This window comes from Rhipicephalus microplus, chromosome 2 (genome assembly GCF_043290135.1).
Source record: "Rhipicephalus microplus isolate Deutch F79 chromosome 2, USDA_Rmic, whole genome shotgun sequence".
NCBI classification, from domain to species: domain Eukaryota; kingdom Metazoa; phylum Arthropoda; class Arachnida; order Ixodida; family Ixodidae; genus Rhipicephalus; species Rhipicephalus microplus.
Window position 1 is genome coordinate 166,457,274 of NC_134701.1, and position 10,293 is coordinate 166,467,566.

General features: G+C 45.0%; 1 protein-coding gene across 1 annotated transcript in view; it reads right to left on the minus strand.

Moving 5' to 3' along the window:
* The window catches only part of LOC119170587 (adenylate cyclase type 8), a 634,357-nt gene extending 625,439 nt beyond the window's left edge, over positions 1-8,918 (minus strand). Inside the window, exon 1 of the mRNA XM_075887054.1 lies at positions 8,674-8,918. Within this exon, the coding sequence (XP_075743169.1) occupies positions 8,674-8,813 (140 nt within the window). The 5' untranslated portion in view covers positions 8,814-8,918. The remainder of the gene's footprint in view (positions 1-8,673) is intronic.
* Positions 8,919-10,293: the final 1,375 nt, after the last annotated feature.

Here is a 10,293-nt window from a genome sequence, read left to right on the forward strand (position 1 = left end):
ATGATGATGAATAGAAGGAACATTTCCCGACAGTATACAAGAGAAACCGTGATGGTAATGAAGGCCACGATTCAGAGGAATATGCATTGTGTGACTGTACCCAGTGAATGACAGAATACCACAGAACCTAGTGAAAAGGTCTGAGTGTGTGAGGGTAAAAAAAAAAAATGTCGTTCGGAAATTGGAGCGCGCGTTATGAAGCTGCTTTGGAGGCAAGACCATTGAAAATTCTGCTCCCGGATGTGGATGAGGTGTTCCACGCGAGTCAGCATGTTATACTCAATGGTTAATTTTTTTTGCCTGTCCCGTGATTGCTTTTGAGCCACACGACACTTCTGCTGTCATTAACAGAAACATAAGGCACTGCAATTTTGTTTTCTCACATGTTTGTTGTATTTTTTCACGCATTGAGTATGCGCTCGGGGCAAAAATAAGGATTTGTTCCTACGAGGCCGAATCGCAGCTGTTTCTTGTCAGATGCAAATAAATGAAAACAACTTATCAGATACGGAAGCTAACCGGAGCTCTCTTTTTTCAATAACTTTATAAGTTTTCAATAAAACTTGTTCTACATTGATTGATATCAGGGGTTTAACATCCCAACACAGCCATATGATTATGAAAGATGCCGTAGTGGAGAACTCCGGAACTTTAGACCACCTGGGGTTCTTTAACGTGCGCCCAAATCTGAGCACATGGGCATACAGCTATTCCGGCTCCATTGAGAATACAGTCGCCGCAGCAGGGATTTGATCACGCTACCTGCGGGTCAGCAGCCGAGTACCTTAGCCACTAGGCCACCGCGGTTGGGAAAACTGGTCCTACACATGGTACGATCGCTTTGTAAGCCCTAGTGGGTTTCTTCCGCAACCTAGGCATGGATATGCGGACCGTGGTATGGTGGTATACTGCGGACCATATTATGACGGTATGGGCCAGATGTGGTGGAAGGATACGCCAAATGGGGTGACTTACTGCATAGTGCAAATTTGAAACATTAATTACTGGAGCCTGAGAGATCACTATCTCCCTGTTGCGTGAAGGGTGGAGTCACCCACTTCATTTTAGAGCCTCCAGATCACCTTAACCATTTTTCTCAGGATGTTTAATAAAAGCTTTTGTCAATGTCAAATTGTTGGGCGTGTTGGTAAAACTATGACCGAAAAATAGAGTAAAAAACCTGAGACAAGACGAAAAAAAGTACAGGAAACGTGTCTGTACTGTAGTTTTTTTGGTCTTGTCCTACGCGTCTTGGCGCTATTTTAACCATGTGATAAGAACAGTTCATATTTACCTAGAAACAGCGAGAACAGACATTAGCAATATAAATCCAAAGGCGAAACCGCATGAGAAGTGCTGACCGGACGAATTGAAATAAAATCAGTACCTCAGCAGGAATCGAACCCTATCATTCGGCGTGGCAGTGAAGTATTCCAACACAGAGCAACGCCGCCGGGTTTTGGATTGCTTTGGATGAAAAAAACCTATACAGGCATAGTGTAGGTGCAAGTTCGATTGTGCTTCCAGTCCTGGCAATGCGTAACTTTGCAAACAAAGCAATGAATATTACGCATGTTCTCTTATCATACAGCCATTACGTCAGGTTTCACGTACGTTGTGGTTGCAGTGTTGACTCAAATTTTACAGCAGTATAGCGCAATACATTCCTATTCCTATGAAAAATTCAAGAAAAAAGTGCAAATTTGAGGTTCTTTTTTCAGGGGCGAAGCTCTTTGACGTGGTGTGTGCGTTTACCGTTGTCGTAGTGCGTAACTTGTGGCACATACTTGCATACCAGTAGCACATACCCGCCCTCGGGCCCATATCCGCTTGTCAACTTGTTACGAAAAACGTAGCACGGCGTCGTTATCACGCTCTCGATGTTAACAAAGTGCTGACAACAGAAATGTGGCACATACTCTCGTTTAGTCCTTAGATTGTCCGCTGGATGGCAGTACTAGTATATGATGAATATATAATAACAAGAAGAGATGGCGGTACTGAAGTTTTCACTGGATGGACGAACTGATGCACGGACGCCCAGACGGACAAGCAGACAGAAAGACAGACAGACACACGGACAGACGGATGAACGGACGCACGGACGCACGAATGGACAGACGAATGGATGGACGAACGAGCGCACGTACGGACGGAAGGACAGAAAAGTTCACGGACGCTTTGCTCCACACATTATGATTTATTCTGTGGATATGCGCCGAATTTTTTTTTGTTAGACACAATATTATTATTAACTATGAGACGATCATGCCAACATATTTACAGAGAATGTTAATAGTAATAATTGCAATATAAACATGGCGGAAGAAAAGTGTACCAAAGGTACCTTGCCTCCCGCGGCAGCCGAACCTGTGACCTTGAAGCTATGGCTACATTCAAGCATTGTTTGACCCCGGAGGAACGCGCTAACAAAAGTTTTGTACGACATTCATATCATCGCACCCTTACCTGCACCTTTTCGTTTATACTGATGTCAGCGCTCTAACCTGAGTGCTGACGTTACGTCTGACCATAAGTTTTCCTTTCAGCTCCACAGTAGCCGACGTTCCTGCTAAGCCCACGATGTGCCCACAGTGACTGCACTTACGTTCAATTCTAATGGCAGATTGCGAGTGCAGAGTGCTGAGCGAGATCACTCTCGCCAAATCTGCCATTAGAGTGCATTCGCTTGGGCGGGAGCTGTTAGTAAACGGAAGCCTGATGAAGTGATGGAATGCTACCGTGGATGATCCGCGTGATTCCAGTATTCCGTGGGTTTTGTTTCTGCAGGCTTAGCGGCCACCGCTCCATGGCTGCTTGAACGTAAGTGAACCAACAAACACCGCAGCGAGTTGCTCCGCTACGAGTCGCGACAGACGAAAATGCTGGTGGGGCTACCGAACAAGAGGAAAATAACATTTAAAAAAATGTTACTTTCGTGCTCCCACCACCAGAATTGTACCGCACCTCATCATCCGAATATCGCTGAACGACTTCCTCCACAAAGTCAGTCACTCTAGGCTTCCTGGCTGCCAGGCGGGAGATACCACCAGAGTTGTACCACATCTCATCATCCGAATATCGCTGAACGACTTCCTCCACGAAGTCAGTCACTCTAGGCCTCCTGGCTGCCAAGCGGGAGATAGCCTGAAATGCCCGTAGGTACACACCGGCCTTACATTCACTCTTTGAGCCCGGTGAACCCTCACTATATAGTCTCAGAGCATATAGCGCCTGAGTCCGAGCGGCTAATCTCCATGAGCAATAACACAAACGCATGGTGCGAAGCGTTTTTGTTGTCGTCCAATGCGGCCCGCTATTGTAAACATTTGACCTTGACGGGATGGAAGGCGGACACACGAAATACGTCACGCGAACTTCCGGTCAAATGCAGCAGTTTCGTGCGGAGCAGGAATTCTTGCTGCACGGAGTGAGTCGTAATCCAAGGCTGCTTCTAATTTACCATTGCAGCACACAATTCACGTTCAATATCTGCCATCGGAATGTGATTGATCCGTATACAGAGCAAAAGCACTTGAGCTGGTTCTGCCATTGAAATTCAACTTTACAAGAACATGTCGGTTCACTTCGTAACTTTATTCACTAAACCAAAAAGTGCAGCAGAGACAGTCGCTCTGAGGCTGCCTCGCATAAAACAGATTCTCACAAGGCGTGGGATCTGCTGAACTTCTTCTTTTCTTTCTTTTATTACAGGTTGTCTTGCAGATGCTGGCGCTTTTGTATAGAGCAGGCTACTCCTCTTTAATAAATAAGTTGTGACGTTCTTGCGCGCTAGTTGCTTCATAGTTTGACGAAGGTTAAAACTGCAAGAAAAAAAATAAACGAGAGCAGCTGGAAAGACCTCGCTCGTGTTGTCTGGCTAGTTCCTTCCCAGTGTCCCCATTTATATTTCGCAGTTTTAACCCAACTTGTATTATAACTTGTGAAAATCACAATCACGAATAAGATCAATCCATATAAGGCTAGCAGCTAACTTCTTCGAGATCTGAAACTATGTATCTCGACAGGCTGGCGCAAGGAAGCAAGGCCGCTGCAGTGAGTAAAGTGATTTTTTAGGCTATCACTTATTCTGGAAACACAAAGAGTGAAAGCAAGTAGAGGAAAGGCAGGGAGCGATGAGGATAATAGAATAGGACGGGGAGTGGTAGTGAGGGGTGAGGGTATCACACAACGATATGAGCGGTGTGTTCATCTCAGTGAGATAGCGCCCGCTACTACGCATTTCGACAAAGTCTGAAATCGCTGCCACAACCAGTGGAGCCCCGCACCGATGACACCCCGAAATTCTAAGCCCGAAATTCTAAGGTCTTCAGGCGCTAGCAAGCCCCTTAAACTTCTTACCCCACTAAAAACAACGAAAACAGTCAGAGGTGGTTCGTAACTAGTGAGATGTGTATACAAAAGCATGCAAAGAACCAATAGGTATCCCACGTAAAAGCAACGGCTGGCGAGCGTGATTTTTCGTCAGCTCTGACATTCGTCGAGTGTTCTCGTCCGTGTGCTAGTGTCACCAAAAGTACCGCGCCTAAAGGACGCGCAGAGCGTAAACAACCGAACGCCAAAGTTCTTCGGTCGTTGACGAGCCACTATCGACGCAGGCGTGCACTTCAGCCAGGCGCAGCCAACTGCACAGTCGAGTGCGTTGACGCTCTTTTTGCGGCGATGTAGGTACTTTAGCCATAAACGATCGTAAAACCCTGCCGATTATGACTGCCTCTGAGTCTGTGGAGCCTTCGACGGAATGATTAGATGGAGTAAACCACTATTGTTTCACATGCTTTGGGCCTTTCGTTCGCGTGTATAGGGCCACTCCACGCTTAGGCATGACTTTTGTTCAATGGCATGCATGACGACCACGTACTGCTCGTAAATCAGCATTAAGTGACAAAGCGTTGTCTATTGACCGCAGTATCACACCACCCCACAACTCCGAATACATCTTCAATGAAGCGTACTTCTTTCTACCTCTCCTTTGAAGAAAGGGTTTAATGGTGATTGGGAAGGACGCTATGCACAGTATATGTCGAATGAATGAAAGAAGGTGTGAACAAAGACACGACCATGAACGCCCTCAAGAGCCCACGAAGTCTAGGTATTTATTTCGAAGGGTTAATTTAGGCATGTCTATACAGGATTTCTGGAGCAATGCAGAAGTTGTTCGCGGAACACGCGCGCTTTTTCCCGCCAATTTATTTTCTTTCTTTTTATGTAAAAACATGGGAAGTAAAAATGTGTGGCGATGCATTGCTCAAGAAGAGGAAACAAAATAAGTAGGGGACCCTAAAGCTTTAGCTTTAACGAGCTCTTTAACGCTATCGCGTTAAAGTACGCAATGTTTGTGAGATTTGCGTATAGTACATCAGTGTGCGTGAGTGTGAGTCTAAAATCGTGTATTGTCTACCACAGTGACTGTTCCATTAAAAATCTGAGCGATTGCGTCATTACAAAGCATGCTGTATACCATTCAGGCCGCGTTTTTATTCGGGAGCCTGTATGAGAATAGCGAAGCCACAACATGGGTCAAATGCGTTTTTTTTAGCTTCATCACTGTTTTCCCACAAGGCACCAGTTTTATTCTTTCCCGTAGTGTTTTAGCCACTTATTATGCGCTCATATAAAGCCATAAGTTTTTTCCACAATGTGCATGTGTGGGCTTGCAGGCAATTCATTGCGCTGTAGTAGCATCGTGAATTCGACATGATTGATTCCTTCTCCTAAAAAAACTCTGAATACTCTGCATTTTGCGACGTTTCATATCAGCAGAAATAAAGTTACACAAAAGTGTAAAAGCTGTTAAAGTCGTCAAATAACCACTCTCTCTTATTGGGTGGAGAGCGCTTTTTAATAAGGACAAGAGTAGCTATTTTCTAATAACCAATTTGCACGACACAGTTTTGTTTCTGTGTGCATAATTCATGGAACTCTGACGATATAAAAATTTCTTGTTCTTTTTTTGTGAATACCACTTTTGTGCTAAGTTTCCACATTCAGACAAACTTGCATGAATTTCCTAAGCGCCCTTAGAAAAAAGTCGATTGACCATGCCACTTGCGCCGAAAAGCTGGTTTCAAACGCCATCAATATTCACTCGTTCATCGCGAGCATCTCTGTAAGAAATAGGCTGTTATTGTGACTGCAAGTGCAATACGTGATCAAAAAGAACGCATTTTTTCAATAGCAATGCTCCAGAGGGGCAATGATCAATCGAAATATTATGGCAATAGCATGTACACTAAAGCTAGCTATTTTTTCAAACGCTTTAAATCATGGGCTTATGGTGTAAGAGATGATGGTAAATGAGCCGCGACTCAAGGCTGAGCGTTTCGTTTGACGCTTCATCAACTTCGTGACTTAGCGCTCAAATAATCTAGCGAAATAATTTACGCACCACACATCCCCATACGTCAGTCAGCACGTCCACATATGTCAGTGAGGCCCAATGTCAGTCAGCAGTTTTCTTAAAACTGGTGTCATAGGTACAAAAGCTTTGTAGTGCACTCCGCGGCTTACTGCTTTTGCCGCGAGTTGACATTTGGATACCGAGAAAAAGTGCAAAAACAAATGACGGTGGCGAGGCCATTTCAAAGTCCCCGCTGCAGCTGCCGTATATATTGAAGGTGTCTATCAGTACCTACGTAGTTCTTAGTCATAAAAAATGATTAAAAACTCATCCGAAAATTGCCAGATACTCCACATACCAAGTTTCAGAAAAGTTCGTTGAGCTACTGTTGTCCAAATAAGAGAAGCAGCTCCAAAATCCGTGACGTCCCGTCACGAGAACTGGGGGTGAAATTCGATAGTGGCACAATAATCCTACAATTGTAACAGTAACGACAGAGGCATAGCCAAAGCGCATCTCACCAGCTCCTTTGTTCCCGATCTCTCTTAGCCTACAACATGAATGGCTATTTAGGCTTGCTTTCTTGTTTATACATCTCTGTTTGTGTCTCTTTTTTCAGTCTTTTTCTTTCTACTTATTTCTCTAACTTTCTTGTTCCTTCTTTCCTTCTTCCTTTTCTCTCTGTCTCTTTCTTTTATCCCTCTGTCTTCATTTCTGCGCAACGCTAGTAGCATACAGTTCACATAACGCGGCATGACGACAAGGTTAACATCTCCTACACAAGGGAATGCCACAACACACGGGACAAAGAGTACAGTCACAACGAAAGCTGGAACAGCCTTTCTAAAGCCGGCTCTAAACGCTTTTAAGGCCCCTACTGCAAGTACAGTTGCGATGTGCCTACTATACACCTCAAGCCAGTATAACCTGGCAAAGTACCACGCTTTGTGCCGAGGACAAAATCGCACTCCATTGCAGGAGATCAGTTAGCTGTCTCTGACGTTAGCTGAGCTTGGGTGCTAAGCAGTGTTGTCAACCAATGTTTAGAAAACACTAAACGCCAAGGTCAACATTACCCTACTTTACCCTACGCAACTTTTTGCATTACCTTAAATTTTACCCTACCCGTAGAAATAGCACCGTGTAACATCTACAATGGACAGATAATGTACACTCTACGTCGGTGTCATGCCGCAGTGAGGTCGTATTGACTACAGGATGACACAGAAAATTCTAGTGATATGTCACGCCACAAGGACATCATCAGGAGGCATGCTCACATCATGATGGTTTTTTGCAACACTCGCGTTGACCGTCACTTTTCGAGTATGACGAGGCATCTAAATATTTCCCTTTGACACCCGAATCCAACACACACCACACAATTTAAAAGCCCCATGACGCAACGAGCCAAAGAGAGACGACCGAGAGGGAAAAAAATTAGCTTCGCCTTTAGGAGTTGAACGCGATGGCGACATCCTGTTCCTAGTGCATACTTCAAACACTTAGCGCATGGAACCTTATCGAATCTTCTATGCAGCCACTACGTGGTCTTAAGAGAATAGGCGAGGTAGCGTTTGTGTCTTTTGTAGTGGGGTACTGGCTTTCAACCATAGAGCTATTATGATAATCACATATTCTGACGCCCATTGGCATTGGACGCTTTGACCACGCAATAATAATGCTACATTTCATGTTGCATTGTGAAGCCTGGATACAGGACGCATGTGTTTGTGAAGCTTGATAGATACTTTACCTGTATTTCAGAGCAAAAGAAGTTTTTTCACTGTTTTCACAAGCGGGGACGTGGCGGTGTGATAGAACACCTGCTTTTCACGCAAGCGACCTCTGTTCGTTCCACACTTAAACCCAAACAAGCCTGGTTCAGTCCCCTCCTGGTGTTTTTTTTTGATGAATTTATTTATTTGCATCGTTCTTCATTTTTTGGTCACGCATAGGATGAATTTTCGCTCAAAACTGATGACACCGTGGTTTCTGCGAAACAAGCTCTTTAACGCTCCCCTGGTAATAAATTGAAACATTCATGGCTTAAGGTATAACTTTTACCCGACTGATCCCCTTCCTTCAGCAGTGATTTAGTATGGGGTAGTTGGTGCGGTATTGTAACGTAGCTGCACTCAATGAAATGCACATAGAGGTCACTCTAAGAAAGAGAAACTTGAAAAAAAAAACACCTCTCTTGTGCTCTTTTTTTTAACATATACTCATTTGTACATTTCGTTTAGCGTAACTGCATTACAAAACCCTTTACTTCCTCAGCCCTTGCTCCTCTCACTTGCAAACTCACTCACCTAGGTGCGATGGCGGCCCACTGATCTTCCTCGATTCTCTTGTTCTCTTGACCGAGCAAGTCTCTAGCAGTAGCTGGATCGACCGGCACCGCCGCGGTGTCAATCACCGCATTATCCTCCGCCTCTTTCAGCGTTGTCATTTTTACGCCACATGCCACATCACCAACACCACTTCACTCTCAAGCACCGCTACAAGCACTAGGCACCATTACAAACGAGCACCAGACACCGCGCGAGAGCCGCTGTATTTGTCCCTAGAAATGCATTCTTGCTCACGACGCGGATATTAGCGCACAACGCACACCTCGGCTCCGCTTGGTTCCGTCGAGTGCACAGATTAACACGGCTCGAGCGATGAAGCGCGGAGCAACACTCACACACTGCACACACAAATACGCGGACTAGTGAGACCGAAGGCCAAAGCGGCTAATGCAGCTAAGGCTTCATTGAAGGCAACGCGAATGGGAAAAGCTGCCTACTTTCCGGCGTGTTGTGACTTGTCACTTCGTGTGGCACATTTCTTTCTTTCGCGTGTGTGTATGACCGAGGCTTTGTGTTTACGAAGGAAGAAGGAGCGAGATATCGGTAATGCTCGTGTTCAATGGAGATACGGGCAGTATCAGCGTCGCGTAATTGACCCGCTTCGACTGATAAGTGTAGCTTGCCTCCGCAGCAGCTCACGTGACAGACGGTTTTCCAGTGGCCGCAGCAGCTGCTTCCAGCCGGTCGTTTTCTTTCGTTTTTTTTTCCCTTGCTCCGTTTGCTTCTAACAATATTATTCTGCAATATTAGCCCATAATGGCGTCGTCACCTTCGGTCATGGTTGCAGCTGTGTTGCTGATAGTTGTCTAACGGGAAACACCACAGAACAGCGCCCTTAAGGAGTTTCGAATAACGAGCACCGATGATGTCCAGTGTACACAATACACGATGTCCTCTTGGAGCAGGAGCCTATCTGAGTTTTAAGCATCCAATTTTTTTGTTTTTTTTTGCAAGTTTGACATTCCTGTTTTTTTTTTCATTTGTCATATTCGTACAACGAATGATAGTTATAGCGCGAGAACAAAACGATGACACAGAGACAAGAAGGACACGAGCGCTCGTGTCCTTCGTGTCCTTCTTGTCTCTGTGTCGTCGTCTTGTTCTCGCGCTATAACTATCGTCATGCCATACTAACTAGCCCAAGCTGCCACACTTCTAACGTACAACGAAGCCACGAGCAACACAATAACACACAATAACAAATTATCTGGGATTTTTTATGCCAGAACCACGATGTGATTATCAGGGCTCCAATAATTCGACCAGCTGAAGTTTTTTTTTTTAACTTTCGAATAAAATACTGTTACGTAAAATGAGACGGGACGTGACTATTTGGCAGTGTATTTACACCCATAAAATTGGAGCGCAGCACACAGAGTGAGCAAACCATGTCCTCTTCGTTGTCTTCTGATCACAGAATGGCTCACCCTTCATGCGATAGCTACGTAGCATTACCCTCCGGTTGTAAAAGCACCGACTCGGTGCACTTTATACGTGTTTTTCAGAAAGAGGGCGGTATGGTTTCAACCTACTGACGTGTCGTGTGAGAACATGACTACATGCCACAGTCAAGGCACC